Source organism: Poecilia reticulata, chromosome 4, assembly GCF_904066995.2.
Source record: "Poecilia reticulata chromosome 4, P_reticulata-male-v2, whole genome shotgun sequence".
Classification (NCBI taxonomy): Eukaryota; Metazoa; Chordata; class Actinopteri; order Cyprinodontiformes; family Poeciliidae; genus Poecilia; species Poecilia reticulata.
The window spans coordinates 42,912-68,127 of NC_088833.1; the positions used below are offsets into that span (position 1 = coordinate 42,912).

At 46.4% G+C, this 25,216-nt stretch overlaps 1 protein-coding gene and 1 long non-coding RNA gene across 2 annotated transcripts in view; both read right to left on the minus strand.

Moving 5' to 3' along the window:
- Positions 1 to 3,746, minus strand: part of LOC103463264 (nuclear factor I/A) — a 46,650-nt gene extending 42,904 nt beyond the window's left edge. The window contains exon 1 of the mRNA XM_081605843.1: positions 3,386 to 3,746. Within this exon, the coding sequence (XP_081461969.1) occupies positions 3,386 to 3,568 (183 nt within the window). The 5' untranslated portion in view covers positions 3,569 to 3,746. The remainder of the gene's footprint in view (positions 1 to 3,385) is intronic.
- Positions 3,747 to 11,683: 7,937 nt separating this feature from the next.
- LOC145551348 (uncharacterized) lies at positions 11,684 to 16,176 on the minus strand. Its single transcript, XR_014087147.1, has 2 exons — positions 16,133 to 16,176; positions 11,684 to 16,042 (listed from the first exon to the last, which is right to left on the minus strand). It is a non-coding gene; the product is annotated as an uncharacterized LOC145551348 (long non-coding RNA).
- Between the last annotated feature and the right edge of the window lie 9,040 nt (positions 16,177 to 25,216).

Here is a 25,216-nt window from a genome sequence, read left to right on the forward strand (position 1 = left end):
TATGAACACAAAACGATTTGAGACAATAATCCTGTCAAAACCAGTTGGTTCTGTAAAAATATAAGTTCACATCAGAAACTTCATCAAACTCATATTTCTGTTCTAATCATCTTTTCATTTTTAAGGCTCAAATCTAAAAACTCATTTAAATAAAATATGAAGAATTTTGACTCAATTTATGTTGTAAAGAAACTTTTAGCTATTAGACTAAATGTTTTACTAAGTCTGGTTTATTAAAGGATTATAATTACTTTAGTAACAATAATAACAATAATCATAACAGTGATTATTGTTATCTGGGCTCGAACTGCAGAACCGGACCGGATATTGGAGCCTGGAGCGAACTGGACCTCAGAGTGAGGCGGGTCGGTTCTGGTCCGGATTAGAGTTGAAACTCGACCCAGAAGCCCAGAGAACCGGAGCAGCTGAGGCGGATCCATCCGGACCAGACCGAGGGAGGAACCAGAACCAGAAACCAGAGGACCCGGTCCGGTCGGGTTCGGTCCGTGTTTCAGGAGCTAAAACACTGAAGCTGTCCTGGAACTAGAACCCATCCTCTCTGGGTCGATCAGTACGGCAGAACCAGAGGCAGCTGGATCCAACCGGGTCAGAACCGCCATCTGAGCTGAAGGTTCTGGAGGAAAATCTGGTACATGGATCAGAACAGAAACTGGGTCGGGAAAAATCGGAGGCTTTCTGAGACCCGGTTCTGTTCAGATGGTTCTGAGCTGAGGAGGTCCAAACTGGACGACGTCATCGGTTCTGATCTCAGAGGAGAAAGTCGATCAGAAAGTTTTACTTTATTTTTTCAGTTTCCACATTTGAGTTGCTGAGCAGGAAACTTTGACTAGGCCGAGTTTTAATCTGTTCAGGACAAGAAGCTACAAAGTTTATTATCCTGGTGAGAGACGAGAGGGACGCAGAGTGGACAAGACACAGAGTGGACAGGACGCAGAGTGGACAGGACACAGAGTGGACAGGACGCAGAGTGGACAGGACGCAGAGTGGACAGGACACAGAGTGGACAGGACACAGAGTGGACAGGACGCAGAGTGGACAGGACACAGAGTGGACAGGACGCAGAGTGGACAGGACGCAGAGTGGACAGGACACAGAGTGGACAGGACACAGAGTGGACAGGACGCAGAGTGGACAGGACACAGAGTGGACAGGACGCAGAGTGGACAAGACACAGAGTGGACAGGACGCAGAGTGGACAGGACACAGAGTGGACAGGACGCAGAGTGGACAGGACACAGAGTGGACAGGACGCAGAGTGGACAAGACGCAGAGTGGACAGGACGCAGAGTGGACAGGACGCAGAGTGGACAAGACGCAGAGTGGACAGGACGCAGAGTGGACAGGACACAGAGTGAACAGGACACAGAGTGGACAGGACATTTAGTGGACAGGACATTTAGTGGACAGGACGTTGAGCTTTAGGTGAAGTTCTCTCTGCTCGTCTTCACCACAGCAGACGATAAATCACTCAAACTTCTTCTTCTCTAGGAGATGGAGGCTTCGCCTCCGGTTACCGGGACAACGTGATGTCAGCGTGATGTCACGGTGTCCAGACGGGGGGGGGGTGGGGGGAGTCCAGGAAGTTCAAGCAGACAAACTCTAATCCTCCAATTTCCTCCTGTAATCATCTCTGGCTGCTGCAGACCCGGCCCAAATCAGAACCAGAACCAGAACCCGGCCCGGACACAGAGACACTGTTAACCCTACAGAACCAGGACCAGAACCAGAACCGGGTCAGAATCAGCCGATGTTATAATTTATTGATTGTTTTTAGGCTAAAACTGAAACATTATTAATTTCAGTCCGAGAGAAAATTCAGAAAATATCACCAACTTTTCCTTTAAGGTTCTGGTTCCGTCTGTCAAGCAGAACCAGAACCCAATGAAGACAACCAGACTCCTGCTGCAGAACCTCCTCGTCGGGTCGGGTTCTGGTCGGTTCTGCTCTTGCAGCCGTTCATCTGAGCTGCGGCGGTTCGGCTGCTGACGGGTCCAAACGGGCCGGCAGCGGGTCAGCAGGTCCAGAGGAAATAAATCCTCTCATCAGAAATTAAAATGGATTTTTTTTTGTGTTTATTTTAAAAACAAACATTTTTTTTAAATAATTGAAGTTTATTGCAAAGTTTTCAGATTCATTTAAATCAGATAATTAAATTAAACTAAAACAGAAAATCCAGAATTTCCAACATCTTCCGGTTTATAGGAATTAAAACTTCAATTATTAGAAATTTTCTGCTGTAAAATGTTACGATAAAATAATAATGTCAGAATTTTCTGACTAAATTATGTTTCTATATTTTAAATATGACGGAGAAAAATCTGTAATTTATCTCTTGAATTTTAATAACGAAATTAATTTTAGTGTAAATAAACTGAACCAAAAATTAAACTAGAATTAATTTTAATCTGCAGCAAAAATAGACTAAAAAATGTACCGCGTCTCACTGGACCCGCGGCGGTTCCGATCATTTTCCTTTCTGCTCCGAATTAAATCCGAACCGCCGCGACATCAAAACAATTGAAACATTTTATTTGGAATAAAAACTAAATTATGTCCAATAATAATAATAAAATATGCAGCAGAAACATCAAAGCGGCGCATTAATCCAACTCAGTCCAACCAGAACCGAACAAGCCGAACACAGACGCGGTTCCGGTCCACGCAGGACGGTCACAAGCCGCCGCGCCGTGTCGGTGTCGGTCTCCGTGTCCCGGTCCAAAAGTTGGAGGGAATTCGGTCCAGTTCCAGAGAAAGTAAAGCCCCTTTGCTGCCGCTTTTCCCGAACCTGCAGCGGAACCCGCGGCGGTCCGTCCGGAGCTCCGAGCTGGACTCAGACTGGACCGGGCCAGGCGGCGAGCTGTCCGGTACTGAAGCTCGTTTTCAACTTCCAGCTCATTTGGACCAACAAAGAGCCATTGTGGCCCCAGAACCGCCCCCTGCAGCACCCTCAGCGACGGGGGGGTCAAAGGTCGCCTGGCCCCGCTGACCGTCAAACCCCGCCTAATGTGTCCCGGCGCGGCGGCCCGAACCTCGGCCCGAACCTCGGCCCGAACCGGGCCAGAGATTCGGCCGCCCGCTAATTAGCAGCCGCGGGGAGCGAACTAGAGTCTCACACCTCCTGGCGATGACACCGAACCGCGGAGCGACGCCGGCGGGACAGGAACTGGACTGGAGCGGGACCAGAACCGGACCACAGCGGGACCGGAACGGGACCCGAGCCGGACCCGAGCCGGACCCCAGCCGGACCAGTCCCGTAGAGTTGGAAAAGTCATGTAAAGCGAGAGTTAAAATGAAGCTGCAGAGAGGATGAGGAGGAGGAAGGAAGGAGGAACCAGAACCGGGCCAAAAAGTTGGTCCAACTCACCATCCACCAGGTTCGGGCGGAGATGTCGTAGCACAGCTGCCATTTAATGGATCCCTCGGAGCTTTTGGCTGCCATGCCGCCGTCAGAGAGCCTCATTTGCTGCGGTTCGGTTCGGTTCGGCTCAGCTCTGCGCGCACCAGGACCCCACGGAGGAACCGCTCGTTCTGGCATGACGGCCAACATGTAGTCCGCTCCGAACCGGGAGGAATCATGGGTAAAAAAAACCGACCAATCTGGTGTGGAGCCCGTGGCAAGGTGAGCAGGCAGGAACACACACACACACACACACACACACACACACACACACACACACACACACACACACACACACACACACACACACACACACACACACACACACACACTCCGCCTGCTCCTCGGGTCGCTTCTTCCTCCTCCGCTTTAATTAGAGCTTCATCTTCATCATCATCGTCAGGAGGTGAACCACGTGACTCCAAACTTCTTGTTCTTCCTCATGTAAACACCTGCTGACGGAAGCAGCGCGCGCCCCGGACCTCCAGACCCGGTTCTGACCGAACCGGAGCCCAGGTTCTGCTGGGCGGAACCAACAGGAACCGGAAGTCCGAGGAGTTTATTGACCTCTGGGGTTAATAAAGCTTTGATCCATCATCCGTTCATCAGGATTTATTTAAATTCTGTAACGAACTGAGTGAATTGTGAGGAATGTCACTAACAGCGGCATCCGAACCAGAACCAGAACCAGAACCTGGACCGGGTCTTCATGGCAAACTGATTCCGTCAGAACCACAAAGTTCGGAAAATCTGATGTTCTGGCTGGTTGAACATCTGGCCCGGTTCCGACTGGTTCGGCAGAACGGCTCGGTTCTGGCATCATTTAATTTCTGTCCTTATCTTTCATCAACGGGCGGAACCGAAACGAACCGAACCCTCCGGAAAATGTCTGGATGAATTTGTGAAGATTAAGTTCCGACCCGCAGGAGCTTCTGGACCTGGTACTGTTTCAGCCGGGTTCGGGTTGAAGCTCTGGCTCCAGCCCGGGTTCTGGTTCTGGTTCGGTTCTGTCGTGCCAGGTGAAGGTGCGGCGGGTCGGGTTGCTGCTCAGAGGGGAAAACCTGAAGCCGAGCCACAGTTCTCCCTTTGTGGCGGAGGAATGTGATGGAGCCGCAGATAGCGAGGTCCGGCCGGTTCGGTAAGGCGAACCGGGCCGGGAGGGAGGGGGTCAGGCCGGGGACAGCTGCTCACTCTGCACCAGCAGAACCCGGTTCCGGACGCATGAAGACAGTTAATATTCATTATTCGTTCTGGAAAATATCCGAGTCCAAAAGGACGAATAATAATCTGCTGATGAATCATTATTATTTAATATTCATAGTTTAAAACGTCATATTGTTAATTATATTGTTCATTTCATAAATATCTTGTCTGTCGTCATTTATTACATTTTTATTAATGATTCTGATCGTTTCTGGGTTAAAACCTGAATGAGTTCATAGAAAACATAGAAAATCCGTCTAGAAGTTCTGCTGTGTGCAGAACAACGGCCCGGTTCCGCCGGTTCTGAAGGATCTGGTTGCTATGGTTACCACAGAGCAGCTCTGAAGCCGCGCTCCAGCTGCTGGCCCCCTGGGAAGGCAGTCTGCTTCGCCTGATGACGTCACTTCCTGTCCACCATCCTCTCGCCGCTGAACGCAGAAAAATGTTCAGCTTTTGTTGGGATTTGTCCCATCGTCGCTTTTCCGACGGTCGCCCCGCCGAGCGACGTCACTTCCTGTGCACCAGCCAGTCAGAGACGGCCTGGGCCCAAGCCAAGGCCGCTGCGGGTCAGCAGGTCAGCAGGTCATCAAACCAGGATCGAAATTCGGCAAACTCTCATTTATCCGGTGGATCCGGACCTGCTGCTGTCAGTACATGCAGCCTGACTGGACAGGACAAAGGTCAACAGGCTCCGGTCAGCGACTCCCAGGCTCCATAAAACAAAACCCTGACCTCCAACTGCGCAGGCGTCAGAACGCAGCAGACCATAAGACCCGCCTCCAACATGGCGGCTTCGCTTTCCTCCACAGACGGAAGTAAACAAGTCGGTCCTCTGGATCAGTGGAGACCGGAAGCAGATAAAAACCGTCTCAGCCGGTCAGAGTTTAAATGTTTATGATTTTAGCAACATTTAAAACAAAACATTTTATATTTTTATTTATTTTGTTTGAAATGTTCAGATATCGGAAAACTGAAGAAACTTTAACACTATTAACTCTAGACCAGAGTTTCCCCCCTGGTCCTCAGGCCCCCCGCCCTGCATGTTCTAGATGAGCCTCTGTCCAGAACCGCTGATCCAAATGACTGACTGAGCATCAGGTGCTGCAGACGAAACACCTGGACATGGAGGACAGGAGGAGAAACTGCTCTAGATTAAAATGACATTTTAATGATGGGTCAGCAGCATCAAACCATCAGGTCTAGTCAAAGTCAACCTCTAAAGAACGAAAGGAGCAGATCTGCCATGATTTGTAGTGGAATGAAGACAATAATCCAGGCAGCAGAGATGAGCGGGAGACACGAGGGACAAGTGGGACAGATCAAGTAGAGGACATATTAATGACGTCATGGCTCCTTTCATTAAAAGCTAAATATTCTCAACTTTCTGCTGCTAATAAAAATAAAACCAATTTTTACTTAAACTACATTTTAATGAGATCATTTTAAATCTAAAATCATAAAATCTGATTTTCCATAAAGGTGGAATAAGGTTCTGATCCGGTTCAGAAGACAGGACGGAACTGACCCAACAGAACCGGCCCAGAATGAGACAGTGAGGGATTATAATGAGAGACTCGAACCAGAACCAGAACCAGAACCAGAACCGCTGGGCTGAACTTTCTGCTCCGTCGGTTTGTTGGATTATTAATATTTTAATTGTCGTTTCCTTTAATATTTTGATGGTTTTGTTATTATCCAGTTCCTAGTGAACCGGTTCCGGACCTCCTGAGGACCTGGTTCTGCCCGCATCAGAACCGGCTCTCAGCCCGTCCACCTTGAGGAGAACCGAACCCCCTCAGATTGATGAGTCTCCCGCGTCCTTCAGCCTATTTCTGCGCCGTGACCTCCTGCGTGTCTGAACGGATCAGAACAAACTCATCAATCTGCCGCCATGTTGGCGCCGGGCGGCTCGGTCCGGTCCAAACGCCCTGAAGACGCGGAGCGACCGCCAAGTGGCGCCGGGCGGTTCGGCTGACGGCCCGTCCCGAATCATCAGGCGGACAGGCGCTGAGCGGCGGCCAGGCCCGTCATCCTCTGACAACCAGAACCCGCCCCGGTTCTGACCCGAGGCCGGTTCCGACTGCAGCTGCTGTCTGAGCCCGACCAGAACCGGGCCAGAGCCAGGAACCTTCAGGAACTGGAAACTCTTTAGAATTTCAACAGAACCGGGTCAGAGCTGCTCCAAAAGTCCAATACAACCAGAACCAGGTTAAAAGAAGAATACACGGAACCGGGGTTCCGTCTATAAGCGAACAACAGAACCGCACAGAACCGGACAGAACCGCTCGGAAGAAAAAATTCACAGAATCTGAATATTTAACCATCAGATCAAACCGGATCCAAACAGAACCGGGACTCCAGCTTCCAGAACATCCATGAAACGGTGAGCTGGTTCTGCAGAACCTGGTTCTGGACTGGAGAGCTGCAGAACTTTTATTCTGAAAGGTTTCGACAGCTTCACCAGGTGAGCAGACTGGACCACGCAGAACCGGGCCCGGTTCTGCGGAGGTTCTGGGGAATTCAGTAGAACCTCAGATGTGTTATAAGTCAGTGGGCGGCCCGGTTCTGTAGAACCTCCTATGAACCCACAGCCTGGCGGGTCAAACCCAATCAGAACCGGGTTTTACTGACAGGGAGAAGTTCTGATGGGATCCGGTGTCTCCAGGCTGAAGGTCCGATTGGGTTTCCTGCTCCGGGATGAAAGGCCGCTTTGTCCCCCAGGAGGCGCCGGCCCGCCAGCCGGCCCGCCGCTGCTTTCATCTGGCCCGGTCCGAGGCTCCGGATCCGTCCGGACCTCAATGAGGCCGGGAAGCTTTGATATCTGAGCTGCCGGTTCTGACCCAGTGGGCCAGACGGAACCACTGAGGGGAGCTGGCGCCATCTAGAGGCTGCAAGGTGGAGCTGCTGGAGTCTGGGTCTCCCAGCAGAACCGGGTCCAGACGCTCTGAACCCACATGAGAAGAACCGGGACTGAGCGGGAGGAACGACAGGAACCGAGAACATCCATGGAGACCTGAAGCTGGACCAGAACCCGGTCAGAACCCATCCGGGTCTGAAGACGAAAACCAAGCGGACCTTTAACGGGCTGTGTGTGTCCTGGAGAGGACAGAGGACAGCAGATGTCCTCACGGGGTGGACAGTCAGAGAAGACCGAGATGTTTATGGGTCAGGAAGGAGAACCATCCTGGCTGCAGCCGGTCCGGCCAGCTGAGCTGATCCGAACCCAGCTCCTCCGCATGCTGATGCGCCCCGCAGCTGTTTTTAGCATCCCGACTCGCCTGTCTGCTGCGGTCATCACGGCTGACCGCGGGCCGCCATCGGGCCGCCACCGGGCCGCCACCGGGCCGCCCCGGTAGCTCCGCCCCCCTGGCCTCTCGGCTGCTTAGCATAATTAATGTGATGGAGGGACGCGGTCGGCTGCAGCCGCTGCCACCAGGAATCACGTCCTGCCAGCGCCGCGGAGACGCAGCGGCCGGTCCAAACGAGCCACCCAACACCAGAACCGATCAGAACCAAGCAGCAGAACCATCCCGGCCTCCTGGAGCCCCAGCTGACCGACTGCTGCGGAGCCAACAGGTGATCTTCATCACCCCTCCTCTTCCTCAGGCTGCAGTTCTGATAATAATCCATGTTTATAATTCATTAATCTCAGATAATCTGCAGAAATTATCCCTCTGTGGCTCCACTGGACAGACACACACACCTGGACACACACACACCTGGACACACACACCTGGACACACACACACCTGGACACACACACACCTGGACACACACACCTGGACACACACACACCTGAACACACACACCTGGACACACACACACACCTGGACACACACACACCTGGACACACACACACCTGGACACACACACACACACACACACACCTGGACACACACACCTGGACACACACACCTGGACACACACACACACCTGGACACACACACCTGGACACACACACACCTGGACACACACACACCTGGACACACACACACACCTGGACACACACACCTGGACACACACACACACCTGGACACACACACCTGGACACACACACACACCTGGACACACACACACACCTGGACACACACACCTGGACACACACACACACCTGGACACACACACACACCTGGACACACACACCTGGACACACACACACACCTGGACACACACACCTGGACACACACACACACCTGGACACACACACACACCTGGACACACACACCTGGACACACACACACACCTGGACACACACACACACCTGAACACACACACCTGGACACACACACCTGAACACACACACACACCTGGACACACACACCTGGACACACACACACACCTGGACACACACACACACCTGGACACACACACCTGGACACACACACACACCTGGACACACACACACACCTGAACACACACACCTGGACACACACACCTGGACACACACACACACCTGGACACACACACCTGGACACACACACACACCTGGACACACACACACACCTGGACACACACACCTGGACACACACACACACCTGGACACACACACACACCTGGACACACACACACACCTGGACACACACACACACCTGAACACACACACCTGGACACACACACACGTAGTGGCTCCATGTTATCATCCAACATAAAAACTTGAATGAATTCAACCTGAATTTCTTTTGTCACGACGACTTGAATGGATTCTGAAACTGAAAAGTTACAAATATTTGGTAAATAATAATTTCTCTGGATGTTTAATGAAACTTCAGTGGATCATAATTCTGATGGATTCTGATCCAGTCCAGATGATCCGTCCTCAGAACCAGTTGTGAAGAATAAAATCTGCCCATCATGCGGTTTGGTTCTGGTCAGACGGATTCACTGATTTCCCAGAAGCACATAAAGCAACGCTGAGTTTTAGTCAGAGTGGATGATTAATGGTTCAGGTTGATGACTGACGGTGGATCAACCATCCAGCTCCAGCCATGAAGTGATGTTTTAATGTGTCGTTGAGTTTTCTGTGTGTTGAAACGTCGACGTCTGGAGGACCAGGATGTTTTACATCCTGGTCCTCCAGACGGCTGATCAAACAGGTTTCACTGAACTGCAAACATTCGGTCAGTTTGACTTCAGGACCAGAGGTGGGAACAACTGCTGACCGTCTGGAGGTTGTTGGTCCAACCGCTGAGCTAAACCTGCTGATTCTTGGGTTGGTAACTGGTTAAACTGGACTATTACTGCTGGTGCAGGATCTTTATCAGCACATGGACATTTTTTTATTAATTTAATCAACTTATTTGGAAATGTTTGTAGCTAATGGAAGATTGAACCAGCTGTGGAAGTTTATCCTGTATAAACTGTAAATAATTTTTACTACAGTATAAATCTGTCTGTGTTAAATCAGCCCTGATCCTCCCTGAGTTTTATCTTCAGGTTTTCTGATACACAGAATTTATTTTAAATATCGATTCCCTCATTTTAACACGAGCATCATAAATGCTACATGACGCTGCAGCTTGATGGGTAAATGTTACCGTCTGTCAACTAAGATAAATATTAATGAATATTCATTAATGTGTCCTAATTCATTTAACTGAGTACATGGGGAACCGAACGCTTTGTGTTTGTTCTATAACCAGTATTTAATATTTCAATGTGTTTCAGAACGTTTCTAATGTTCATCATCTTTCTAACCGTCGTCTTCCTCACTCTTATCTCTGTTTCAGCAGTTTGACCCAAAGCTGACTGACTGCAGGGAAACGGTCAGGAAGTGGCTTCATTAGGCGCCACAGCGGGAGGAGGAAGGCACCAAGGAGCCAAGGCGCCAAGGAGCAAGGAGCCAAGGCACCAAGGAGCCAAGGAGCCAAGGCACCAAGGAGCCAAGGCACCAAGGAGCAAGGCACCAAGGAGCCAAGGCACCAAGGAGCCAAGGCACCAAGGAGCAAGGCACCAAGGAGGAAGGCACCAAGGAGCCAAGGCACCAAGGAGCCAAGGCACCAAGGAGCCAAGGCACCAAGGAGCCAAGGCACCAAGGAGCAAGGCACCAAGGAGCAAGGCACCAAGGAGCCAAGGCACCAAGGAGCCAAGGCACCAAGGAGCCAAGGCACCAAGGAGCCCAGGCACCAAGGAGCCAAGACACCAAGGAGGAAGGCACCAAGGAGCCAAGGAGACACCAACCAGTCGGACCTGTTACCCAACTAGTCCTGTTTCCTGGTTCATACAGAACAGGCTGGACCTCCTGGACCTTCATGGACAACAGACTGATGTTCAGACGTCAGAGACGCGTTTCTGACGTCTGACCAGTTCTTCAGTACTGAGTAATCTCACGCGTTGCCATTTCAGATCCAGCAGTCAGATAACTACAGTTATCGAAGTCACTTTAAAGGCGTTGCTGTGGTTACCATCATCTCCTCTATGCGTCTTGGGGAGTGACCACCGTTTCTATGCGACGGAATCAGCAGCGACAGAAAACAACGGAGCGAGTTGCACATTTGGTTGCTGGAAAAACTGGAACTATTTTTAGTTTTGGTCGTCAAGTTCGGTTATTATAAGCGGCTTTGGGCTTGGAGGCTATTTTAGTTGGTAAATTAATTCAGTTTTCAGCTTCTAAAATGATATCAGATAAAAATGGCAGATGCTTAGTTGTCATTGGTGCTTTATTTCACGTCATTTCAATCATTTTGATGATCCAAACTTTATTAGCTATTTGAATCTCTTCCTTCTTTACATAATAATCTCCTCATAGAATGAATGGGAGATGAATCGTGTCATTGATCCCAATCGATCAGTCTGACCGCACAGATTGGTCCCTTCATTAATGTCTGGATGACAGATTTCATGTCAAAAGATGGATTTTCTATCCCCAATCAAAGACATTTTCTCTTTTCCCACTTGCATCCGTCTTTCTCTCGTATTGATTATGTTTTTGTCATAATCAATGGACTCTAAGCTAATTCCAAATTAATAATCACCGTGTTGTCATTTCTGATCCTCATCATCAGTATTTCACACCTTGGAGACTCAACCCTTTGCTTCTTTCAGATTCAACACATTTATTTCAGCTCAAATTGATGATTTTATTGCAATAAATCAGGATGAGAGGAATCAAATGTCATGTTCTCTACTCTGGGAATCACTAAAAGTGTTTTTATGAGGACAGATTATCTCGTAATCCACCATTTGATCTAAGACTGAGTTTGATTTTACCGATGACGCAGAGCGACTCCTCTGACTGACCGGAGACGAGGCCAGCCGCCTTCTCGCCCTCCAGCTTCATATAGATGACGGACTCATCAGGCACTTTGCATCAGGATCCCACTGCTATTCAGATTTTCAGTCATTTTATTCTTTATTTAGATCTGAATTTCCACTGAAATGAATCAGTTTCTTGACAGCCTCAAGTGGAACGTGACTTTAACCAGGGAGGAGATTGTTGCTGCAAAGCTCCCGGTCTGGATGGATTCCATGTTGAATTTAAAAACATTCCAGGACAAGTTATCCCCAATAGTCCCTGCGGTAGACAAGGAGTCATTACAGGAGGCCAGTCTCTTCCAGACTGACCTCCTGTAATGAAGGTCAGACTTTAACTCAGGCCTCTACTAGTCTCCTCTTAAACAGGACAAGGATCCAGATCTTTGCAGCTCATACTGACCTTTGTTTAATAAATGCAGATGCTAAGATCCTTTCTAAGACTTTATAGAACCAACAACTGTTTCCCTTGAGCAAACTGGATTTAAGGGGAGGCAACTTTAATATCCGCCCTGAACATCATTTACTCTAAAACCACTGAAACGCCTCGTGATCTCGGTCGACGCTGAGAAAGCGTTTGTCAGAGCTGAATTACTGATTTTAAGGGAATTTGGTCTGATGCCTTCGTGGATTCGTCTCTTCTATATTTGTCCTCATGCTGGCGTCTCCTCCAATGGGATTCAATCCAGTTTGCTCAGACTTTCCGTGGTTACCCCCTCCGTTGTTTGCTCTGGGCACAGAGCCTCTCGATCTTTTTAAGGTCCTCTAACACTTTTACTGGAATTTTCTGATTAGCTACAGAATTCAAACTCTTTATGCTGACGATTTATTGCTGTGCGTCTCAAATCTTCCTCTCCATTTCGTCCATTTGATCTACTTTTCAGAGGTTATAGAGTAAATATTGCGTAAAGTGAATGTGACCCCATCAAGCGGCTGCTTTAAAGCTTCACTCTGACGTCGATCCTGGCTGTCAGTGAAACAAGGTCTTTAAACTCTTCACTGCTCATTTTTGGCCTTTAATTTCTAAAATTAAATTGGACCTCCAACGATGATGTCATTTCCTGTAATAATCCAGGTTTATGGACCAGCTGGTAGCCATGGCAACGCAGCATCTCATCAGCTGGTGCCCCTCTCCATGATCGAGTGTTAGTGCTGACCCGGTTCTGCTCTGGACACCATCAACAGGTCCAGATGGACGGTGCCCCATTTACTCCCGTCTCCTTGGCAACCAAGAAGATGGAGGTCCTGATGATGGATGGAGGAAGCAGGAAGTCACCTTCACGTGTTCTGATGTTCTGGTCTGTAGACTTTAAAACCCGGCGATCAGAGCCCGACTCAGGAGGACAGGAGTCTGCTGGACCCGCCCCCGGCTGAGAGGAAGCATGTGGAGCATCGGCGCGGCGCGTCGTCATGGCTGCAGGCGGATCTGGACGGAGGCCACGGCGGCGTGTTGCAGCGCCGCAGCTCGCTGCGGCTTCAGGACGCCTGGATGGAGACGCAGCATATTTAAAGACCTCGAGGCCCAGAACACGAACCAACAGGACGCCGGCCGATCCCCACCGGAGCCGACGGGACGGGAACGTTTCACTGCTGCTTCAACAAACAGCAGCAAAAGATAAAGTGACAAAAGCAACAAAACATCTTTCAAATGGTTCAGAGAATTTAATCAGGAATATAAAATAAATATTCAGAGGAAGAGGCTGAATATTTGTTCAAACATTACAAAGATCCTGAAAATCCACACATTTCATCCAGGTGTATTTATTCCCTATTAAATCATTTAAAATCTAATAAAATGTGTAAAGCTGCTGAGTGAGCACAGCGCCATCATCAGGCTGAGCTCTGACTCCTTCACTAATCTCTCTCTATATTCTGCTAAGGTAAAAAATAAAATCATTTGCATTAAAGCTAATTAAAATTACGTGAATAATTCGTTATAAATCATAGCAACAGGTGTAATTCTGACTCATCAGCCAATCAGAGGAGACGTTGGGGTTGGAGCGACAAGCCCCGCCTACTTGCCAGCTGCTCCTGATGCAGCATTTTGGGGAAACTGGAAGAAAAGTTCTGGATTCAATGAAACAACTTTATGAGCCGTGATGCTGGGAGCCGCCGCCGTGACATCATCACCCTCTTTCCACTTCCTGCCCTCCTTCCAGGTGATGCGGCTGAAAAACCTCCTGATCCTTTTCAGACGGACATAATGACCTGATTCCAGGTGTTACAGATGCAGTCGGTCAGCGCGGGGCGCGGTGCTGCTCAGCTCCAGGCTGGGCAGACAGAGACCTGCAGCAGGCACAAATTCCTCCGATCAGATCGAGTCCTGACGTCTTTTCACGCCGTCATCTCCACGTGACGTGTTTACGTAAAACGTGAAGCCAATAAAGTCTGATTGATCATCAGCTCTGGGTTTTCGCTCCACGCAGGAAACGGCGTTATGGTTTTATCCTGATATGGATTATGGTTAGTGTGAAAATATAGGATATATATACATTTATACACACTTTACATTGTTTTAACACAAACAATGAAACAAAAACATGTTTTTAAAGATGTGGACTTTTCACTGACGTTACGCCACCATCAGTTACTCAGAGCACAAAGCATAGAATCAGACTGAATAGATCCGCCCTGAAGGTTCGGGTTCATCTAGAATATTTTCCAATATCAAACTGATACAGATATTAAATTTGTGTCTAAACACATGAAAATGGTTTAAATCAACCGGAAGAAAACGAGGTGAAGCAGCTGGAGGCGTTCCTCAGGGTCGGGAACTGGCCGACCAATCAGCACTCGGGGAATGGAGCTTCCTGATTGGCTGAACCAGAGCCTATCGAGACACTGGGCTGAACAGCCGGAGGAGTTCCTGCTGGTATGGCAAGACGTTTTATCATAAAGTCAACGGAAAACTTCGTTCCTGGACGATAATTTGAAACATCCGTTTACATTCTGACTAGTAGGACGAATAAACCAAAAACGAGGAGACCAGAACCACTAAACTGGACCCAGAGTCCAACAGAACCCGACTGGGACCAATCAGAGGACCTGGCTCATCACCCAGCTGGTTCTGATCCGGTCCGGCGGTACCGAACTGGAGGCAGCTGGACTCGCGCCGGTCCTGGTTCTGTGGTGGGTCATTAGGTCCAATCAGCCGCCTTAAACAGGAAGCTCATCCACAGTTACCAGAACCACAGAACCCGGTTCCAACGGCCGCAGAGAAGAATGACCCGGTCCGACCCGGAACAGAGGAGCTGATCCTGCTGACGGACGGTTCTGATAACACATTCCTCAACTTCAGCTGGACTCTGTTCAACCAGAACCATCAGAACCAAGACCGGCTCTTCCAGATCCAGCAGCTGTGATGTGATCCTCCACCAGCAGGGGGAGCCTGAGCACCTGGCCAGCAGGAGTCAGGTGGTCAGGCCTCCACCAGCCGACCCGCCCCCACCTGTCAGTCCCCATCCGTCTCCATGGTGACGGGCTCTGATATGTAAAGCAGGTCTGGACCCGGGCCGAGCTGTCAGCCTGTAGCTGCGAGGGAAGCCGACCCACTTTATGCTAATCTGACATTTTAAAAACTCATCTGCATATGTTCACATCAAAGCTGCTCCTGTCCTGTAATCTGTCCTCCTCATCCTCATCTTCATCCTCATCCTCATCTTCATCTTCATCTTCATCACTGCAGCAGAGGGTTGAATCCAGTCACCAGCAGGAAACAAATGCAGAAATATAGAAATATAGATTATAATGCAGCATGACAGAATCATTTAAAAATAAGAATATGTGGATGTTAAACTGACCAATTATGAGTGAATGAATGATGAGATCAGAACTTTTCTGGTTCGACTGCTGGAGTAAAAACAGAACAAAATTAATAAATGATATTAATAATCTGTACAGACAAACAGTCCATGAAATCCCAGAAATGTTTTTCATCCACAGCAACATTTAACATTCAGCTCCTGGAGGGAGAGAGAGGGATGATGGGAAACGGTCCGGTCCGCTCGGTCCGGTCCGGTCCGGTCCGGTCCAGAGGGACGATGACAGCCTGGCTGTGGCCCCAGTGCCTCCAACCGGACTGGGAGGAGTGGAAGGAGGTTCACCATGTGGTCAGCCTGCCAGTCTGGCCCGGTTGGCAACAGACGGAACCGGAACAGAACCCAGGATCTGGACCTGTGTAAAACAGAGCTGATAATCAATAACTAATAATAAGTAATCTAATTAATCTATATAATGTCACTGGGTGATGGAATGACTAACAACCTTCCCCGTCATGGAATCATTATTTCATTATTCAGCCATTTTCTATCTGATTTGATCAAGAGCTAAAAACGTCATCATGAGTTTCTGTAACAATCAAAATGTTCTTAAACATTTCAAAACAGAATAAATAACTTCCGTGTTAGCAAATGAATCAAATGTGATTCTGACTCCACAGCTGGAATAAACTTTTAGTCCTGATGAATCACAAACAGCAGCAAATAATAAAGACGCCAAACTTTTTATGGGTCTGGAGGTTGGAGAGCAGAGAATCTATATATATATTTAAGCCATATATATTTAATGGCTTAAATATATATGGCCATATATAGTCACGTGACGTCCAGCTCACTACGTCACTGAGCGGACTGCCATTTTAAAGAGCATCAACTGGCTGCGGATGCTTTGAATGAAGCTGCTCCGAGTTACTGTCCGCAAATAGATGCAGGTGCAAAGAGAAAACTAGTGCAGGACATATGGGTGGGGACCGACTGTCCCCTTCCTGCCAGAGCTGGTGGGGACATGTCCTCACCTGTCCTTCAGGACATGTCCTCACCTTTCCTTCAGGACATGTCCTCACCTTTCCTTCAGGACATGTCCTCACCTTTCCTTCAGGACATGTCCTCACCTGTCCCTCAGGACATGTCCACACCTGTCCTTCAGGACATGTCCTCACCTGTCCTTCAGGACATGTCCTCACCTGTCCTTCAGGACATGTCCACTCCTGTCCTTCAGGACATGTCCTCACCTTTCCTTCAGGACATGTCCACTCCTGTCCTTCAGGACATGTCCACACCTGTCCTTCAGGACATGTCCACTCCTGTCCCTCAGGACATGTCCTCACCTGTCCTTCAGGACGTTACGCCCAGGACCCTGGGTTTTATCAATGTCAAAATCATTCTATAAATATAATCTATGCATGTCTTCTCTTTATAATCACTATATAAATAAGTTTATATGGTAATTAAAAACTCCATTATTCATTATTACATTTCTTAATATTCCATTTTAACACACATTAGAAATAGTATTTCACAGTTCAAAGTACTTTTCAGGTTAAATGTTTCAAATTAACACTCAAGGTTGGTTTAGGATCAAAACTGACATAATAAGAAATTAAAGCATAAATATATTTAGCTTTTCCTTGTCCTTACACATCAGTTTGTCAAGAAATGTGTATTTTGTTTCGTCTTTTCCTTATACAAGCCCTCGTTCTTCCCGACCCCAGTAAGGGACGAGGGTGTACAGAGGATGGATGAATGAATGAATGAACGGATGGATGAATCCCTCGTTCCTTAGTCGTTGCCTCCTCTTCAGTTTTTACTTTCCGTGTGCATCGTTATGCTAATGAGGAGAGCAGCTCCTCTCCTATTGGCCAACGGAACCAGCGTCAGACGTTGTTCAGGTCCAGGCGCCATCTTTACAGGCCACAGACCAAAACAAACTTCATCCTGGTGGTTTTATTGTTACTGACTGCAGGGAAGTGAGTTTAGAGTTGAGCTGATTTTGATTGTTAAATATATTAGCAAAGGTATCAATCTACCATTTACTACTAAGTAAAATATTTTTGTTTTCATATAATTATGACGACTTTGAAAATTGTTACTTACAATATTAATGGAGTAAATCACGCTATCAAAAGGAAAAATATCCTAATTAAAAAGGTTGAATTGTACAATTGGGCTTTTGCAAGAAACTCATTTAAATGAGGCAGAAGATGCTAAATGAAAAGAGAGAGAGAGAGAGAGAGAGAGAGAGAGAGAGAGAGAGAGAGAGAGACAGAGAGAGAGAGAGGCAGAGAGAGAGAGAGACAGAGAGAGAGAGAGAGAGAGAGGGACAGATACTCAGTGCATCCTATGAAAACTATAAAAAAAGGAGTGTCATAAATCTTTATGCTTTGTAGCAGAAATCAGGGATAAAGGCCGCTGGATGATGCTTGTTGGTTCTGACCATTATGAATGTTTACGCCCCAATGAGGATAATCCAGGCTTTTTAAAGAGCTGGCCCACATTTTAGCGGGACATTTAAAGGAATAATTGTTTATGTGGAAACTTTAATTGTGTCTTGACTCATCAAATTTCCATTGGAACAAAAATATCAATTATCAAAAACAAAGGCGCTGAAGAATCTACTAGAGGAATTAGGGCTTGTTGAAATATGCAAACATCCAAAGGTCAGAGATTATTCTCGCTTCTCAAAGGTTCACAAGAGCCGTTCCAGGATCGGCTTCTTTTACGTTCCCAAGCCAGAGGCCCAGAGTGGTGGAGTGTCATATTGACCCTCAAACTATTTCAGATCATGGACCTGGAGAAACCTTTAAAGTTATGGAGATTGAATGTATCACTTAAATAATTTTGTCATAGTACCCCCAAGAATTTAAAACTACTTTCACCCCTGATGCCAGGGGCCCCAAACCTTTTCCTGAGGGCCGCATACCGTTTCCCTTCTCTGCTGGGGGCCGGAGTCAGTTTGTAACAGAAAATGTGACAATTGCAGGAGAGTCTACATGTAAAAATGTGTTGTTTTCCAGAAAGCACAAATAATCCTCTCTGGGTTCTTCGCAGAAAAATCCAGGAAGGATTATAGTTCGTATTTTCCTAACTATGAGCCGCACCGGACTATGGACCTCACCAAGCTCCGCCCAGAAAAGTCCCACATGGCTTCATGTCTCACATTAACTCCTCGCAGAGCTAATAGCTTCTATGGGATTTTTCGTTTCGACTGACTCTGCAGAGTATTTCTGAGTCGATTAGTTTAGCATTTCTGCCGGATTTTCACAAAATATCAGCCACGACAAGGGAACCAACAAGTTCATGTAATCTTTTCTGGACGACATCAAGATGTTTTAGCCACATGATGCCTCTAACATTGTGCAGCTAAATGCTACCAGTCGATGAGGAAAACAGCAGATCCTCAGACCCTCAGCATAAATATAGCTGTGGACAAGATCCTTCAGACTGATGGCTGATCAGTGATCAGCCATAAGTGATCACTAATGGCTGATCACAGCCAGAACAAGGCTGGGTGAGTCGGGCATTCATGGTTTAGAGGGTTCGAATGTGTCTAGGACTTATACCTGGTACTCGGTGCTAGCGTGGCTAACACGATTACAGTTTAGTAAAAGCTAGCGTGGCTAACACGATTACAGTTTAGTAAAAGCTAGTGTGGCTAACACGATTACAGTTTAGTAAAAGCTAGCGTGGCTAACACGATTACAGTTTAGTAAAAGCTAGCGTGGCTAACACGATTACAGTTTAGTAAAAGCTAGCGTGGCTAACACGATTACAGTTTAGTAAAAGCTAGCGTGGCTAACACGATTACAGTTTAGTAAAAGCTAGCGTGGCTAACACGATTACAGTTTAGTAAAAGCTAGCGTGGCTAACACGATTACAGTTTAGTAAAAAGCCTTTTCAGGTGAAATAAAATCTTTAATGTATGTCAGATTCGGTACACATTGCATATTGATCTGTTCAGCTAACGTAAGGCTGTAACAAACAGGCTTCAGGGTGTAGAAGTTGTATCGGTACTGCCATTATGCTGCACTTGGCTAAAAGGTTTTCATAATGGATGTGTTTATTATTGACTTTATTTTTTTCATTCACTAAATACAAAGAAAGCAAAGCAATAATACTTATGCCAGCAGACACTTTGTTCTTATTGATCCTACGACGGTCGTGCTCAAGCTTTGATCCAAGCAAGGCATTCCGTTTCAGATTTTGGAAATCTGTGAATTTTAGTTCCACAAACACAATCAGGATACCTGACATCACCTGTACAGATTCCCACTGACGGAGGAGAACCATTCTTTTTGAGTCCTGACGCAAAAACATTCTGTCGGTCTGCTAGTCCACGATGTACATTAGCATGTTTTTATTACTGTAGCTTGTGTTTGTGAGACGGTCAGGCATGTGGTAGCTGCGCTGTGACGTAAAATGGGCATTAGCCACTGAAAGGCGGCGCCTGTGGTAAGGTCCATTAGAGCAGCAGCTGTCAGCATAGATATAATATTAAAGTAGACTTTATATTAAAGTGATTTTTGAGAATAGGGACAGAACAGGTCCTTTGGATAAAGCGCAAAATTTGAATGAAATATACACAAAATATAAATTTTCAAATATCTGACTAAACTAACTGGGTCATGTCAGCACAACAATGTATATTTTCCTGGTATTTGCTGAATATTTTTTCATTTTAAACATTGTAGTCGGTGGATGATGCCTGTAAAATCCCTCGTCCAGGAGCAGAACTCGGTACATTATAATAGTTTAAAACAATTAAAGAAATACTAAAATTATATATCATGACAATTAAGTATAAATAGTCATATAAATAATTATAAAAGAATCAATAAATTGAATTAAAAATCATTTTTATATATTTTCCAACTCCATTGAAATGTGTCCCTAGTTTTTGTCAACACCGTCAGACATGAAAAGAATGTAAAAAAAAATCAGGCATTATTGGGACACCAGAACTTCTGAGGACCCCATGACCGCTTCCTGATTCTTCCTTTGCTAAGAGGGCTAGTTAGCTCCGGTTAGCTTAAGTTATTGTTTAGTTTGAATCAAATTCAGACTTGATTCAAAGTTTAACCGACAAAACACTCCTAAATTATTAATCATAGTTATTAATAATTACATCAACCAAAGATGGATGCAAATTCTGATTCCCAACAGATGTGAGCAGTCATCACACACACACACACACACACACACACACACATACACATACACACACACACACACACACACACACACACACACACACACACACACACACACACACACACACAGGGGAGCCAGCGGCCGGGTCAGCTGGCAGCTCAGCTCCAGCTTTGGCTTCATCAGCACAGTTTGCACAGAGTCATGGTGTTGGCAGGTCACCCCCCCCCCCCCACACACACACACCACACTGCCCCCCCCCCCACTCACACACACACACACTCGCAGCAGCAGCCAGTTTAATCCTCCTGGATGCAGGTTACACACCTACGATACAAGCTGTGCTGGAGCTCATGGGGTGACGGGGGCTTTAGGGAGGTGGAGGGATGCGGGGGGGGGGGGGGGGGTCCCAGCACACACACTTCCTCACACACACACACACACACACACACACACACACCCTCTCTCTCTCTCTCTCCCAGGCCTGATGTCAGCTGGCTGTGAAAGGCGGCGGCTGACCGCTCGCTGTGATCCAGCACCAACTGGGCTTTGGCCAGCAGACTGGAGCTCCGCCACGCCGCTGCATGCTGCTGCAGCCAACACCCTCCTCTTCCTCCTCCTCTTCCTCCTCCTCCTCTGACTCTGGCTGAAGATGAGGAGTCCTCATCTCTGCTGCTGCAACAAGTGTCTGCAGCTCCAGGTTTTATGGAGCTTCCTTAGGAACCCAACCAGCAGGGGGCGTGATCCACGGAGGCCTCAGTCCTCGACGCGGTTCGCCGGTTCGAGTCCCGGCCTGATGACCTTTAGCTCATGACTTCACGTCAGAAACAAAATGCTTTATTGCTATTGTAGCGCTACCACCCGTCCAAAGGCTTCGGAGCCGACAAACCCTTTAAAATAGCTTTTTCTCAACGGGCATTCAGGTACGGCAGGGGGCGCTGGCAGAAAATGTACTAAAGGGCGGCGCTGCGATTCCTTTGGAGGTGTAAACTTTACACCTTATATGCACAACAATACCTGTTGAGACTTTGAGCTACTTGCTAAAACTGAGGTGTGTACATTTAAAACACGCTTGGCTGCATCTGTATCGATAGCAGCTCTTCTTCTTCCCTTCAGTGCTTCTGTTAGCTTCCGTAGCTTCTGTTAGCTTCCGTTAGCTTCTGTTAGCTTCCGTTAGTTCTGTTATTTTAGCTCTGTTAGCTTCTGTCAGCTTTCGTTGCTTCTGTAGCTTCCGTTAGCTTCTGTTAGCTTCCGTTAGCTTCTGTTAGCTTCCGTTAGCTGTTGGCGCAGCTACATTCTTCTGCTTCTCTTAGCTTCACCTCATCAGTTCAGCGTTAAACCGGCTAACTGTGATTCACTGGTCAGGTGTCTGGTTTTACAATATTATATATACTGTAATATTATTATTACAATATTTTACAATAATATATTATAAAGTCGTGTCAAAGCAGCAACTTTGGGACGACTTTTAATTTAAACGGGACAAGTGTCTTAACATCCGTCTGGATGCTGCAGGCTTCCATGGAACGTCGCTCTGATAAACATTTACTACAATCTCAAAACCTCACTGTGTGTCCTCAGAAAAATGAATCCATTTAATAAACAAATCCCTCCATGGTGATTCCACGATAGAGACCGTTCATTTTTTATGGGTTCCATTTGTGTCAAAAATAAGTAGAAGCCATATAGATGTCTTTGGTCTATGTTGCATATGTGGTTTCATGTCGTTGGTTCCATAGACATAATATAAGGATAGACCGTCATGGCCGCTCTCTCCTATTGTCGCTGACGAGATTTAGGACGGCCATCTTGGAGCGGGCGGCCATCTTGGAGCGGTCCACCACTCCACTCAGCGTTATGCGTTTAGCAGCACAATGACGTATCAGCGCATTTAATCGATCATAACACGCTTTTTTGTTACTGGAAACCATATTCAATCATCTATCAAAGCTACATTTATTAACAATTGTATTATTTAAGTATGTTTTTAATACATAGTTCAGCATATTTAAATATATGGCTATAACAATAGATAGAATGTATATTTGATATTAATGAATGACGGCAGACTTACAAGCACACAGCTGTTCATCATTTATTTAATAATTATTTATATTCAATACATATTTATATAACATACAAACACAAATAGATTAATACTGAATAATATATATCGATACATGTATAATATATATCTCTGTTTTCAGCCGACTAGTTCTATCTTCAGAGCTCAGCGCTGAGATTGAGTCCAACTCTGATGTGATTCATCCTGCAGTGATCCGTCTCTCTTATAGATTCTCCCTCTTCTTCCTACATCGGTGTCTTTAGGAAACCTTCAAACAAAAACGGAAGATTTGGGATGTATGTACTAATGGAGAATTACATATAAATAATAGTCTTACCACCTGTGTAAACTTTGCTGGTGAATGTTATAACACATAATATAAGTTTATAATATGTGTCACATTGTTTCATTTCTAATATAGCTCTTGTGTCAGATAATCTAGTCAATGTTAGAGAATAATTAAAGTTTTTAGATTTACAGAATCTCAGTTTCCTTCATAGCGGCTGAACCGTATTACACGAGCACTGTAGCTATATTAGCTGGTATCCATTAGCTGGTGGACTAAATACAGTAAAGTAATATTATAATCACAATTATACACAATAATATGTCATCTTACTTGTGAAATGTTGTCTGTGGAGCCTCACATCAATAATCCATCGATCAGAACAACAATATCCCTCCGTGCTGAGGCATCTTCTGCTGTTTTGGTTGAGCAAAGTAGGAGGGACGAACCTCTCCAAGATGGCCGCCGTATTTCCTGCTCCGGAGCAGCAATGCGGGGTCTACTCTTATATTATGTCTATGGTTGGAGCAAATTTAGAAGTACGCCGAAAACTACAGAATTTGTTTAAAACTGTGAGCTGCGCTGAAGAAAATAAGAGAGAGAAGTTCAAAAACATACTGATGGTGAAAATCATTCTTAAAATGAAACGAAGATATATCGCAGATTTTTAAAAAAATTAAAAACGGAAGGCCGCGGATCTATGGGAAATAGCGCCTCCTTCACTGGGCCAGGACCCCTCGACTTCGTTAGCTGCCCTGACTAATGCCCAGTGGTGGGAAGTAACGAAGTACAACTTTTAAGTACAGTAACGTTTCATCGTTACTGTACTTAAGTACAATTTTCGTGTATCTGTACTTTAAGTAGATTTAATAATGGATACTTTCTACTTTCTACTTCACTGCATTTCTACTAAACTGTCGCGTTACTCGTTACATCCAAGTCTCGTTGCTCTTTTTGCGGTTAAAATGTGAAGTTCAGGGATTTAAGATGGCGCCGTAAAATCCCAGCAATAACGTGACTTAGTGTCTGTCGTCACCCATCGGCTCCACCTTTACTCGCTGCGGAGCTCCAGACATGCGCAGTGGTTTCCTCTGAGCGGGAGAAGATGTCTGTCTAATCGTCAGTAATATAATAGCTGCATAAATCATAGATATGGCGACATGTAAAATCAGCAGCGCTTCGCTTTCACAGACGGTGGGACTTCGTCCAACTTTTAGCGTCACTTGGAAGGAAAGCTTAAATAAAGGTAAGATCTGTGGAGGTGATCTAACAAAGCTACAGAGACATGTTGCATCTGCGATGAAAAAAAAGTTGTCACTCATGCGCTGAATTATTGTGTGGAGGTGTTGACTGAGGTGTCACATATATGGGACAATGCTGTGACCAAAGTGCAATGGTCACAGCATTTTGGTCACAGCAAAATGCTGTGACCAGGAGCGATCCGATCCTTCTGAACGGATCTTTACTAAGTCCTATAGGACTGAAGCCTCACTGAGAACCGGTCTGTGTTCTTGTAGCACTGTGTGTACACTGCAGTAGCTAGTATTTTATTTAATAAAAAATATATTTATAACATATTAAATAAATATATATTTAATTGGTGAATAAATAAAACAACGTAAGAACACAGAGCATGCTCATTGCTCTTTCCTCCTGTCATGGTGGCAGACGTTGCAGCAGGAGGGAGGATGAGAACAGTCACCTCCTTCTGCTTGGTTACTTCTTGCTTATTGCACCTTGGACAGTGTCATAGTTTACAGTTGTTTACGTTAATTGCTGTGTTTAATGGTGCAGACAGTTGTGGTTTCGGACATTGGCAATATGGGCAACCGCCCAGGGCGTTATTTTTTTAGGGATGGCAGGAGACCTCTGCGGATTGTGCTACAGAGATGAAAGCAAAACAGAATGAAGAAGAGTTTGAATTGATACTGGTTGAATTTATTTCAGCTCTAAGTATTTAATATCTAGTTGTTTTATGGGAATGTGGATCTTTCAGATCAATTTTAGAAGCGATTATGATATGTAAACTTAATTTTATTGGGTCATGTAGCGCTGGTCTTGGTCTTGATTTGGTC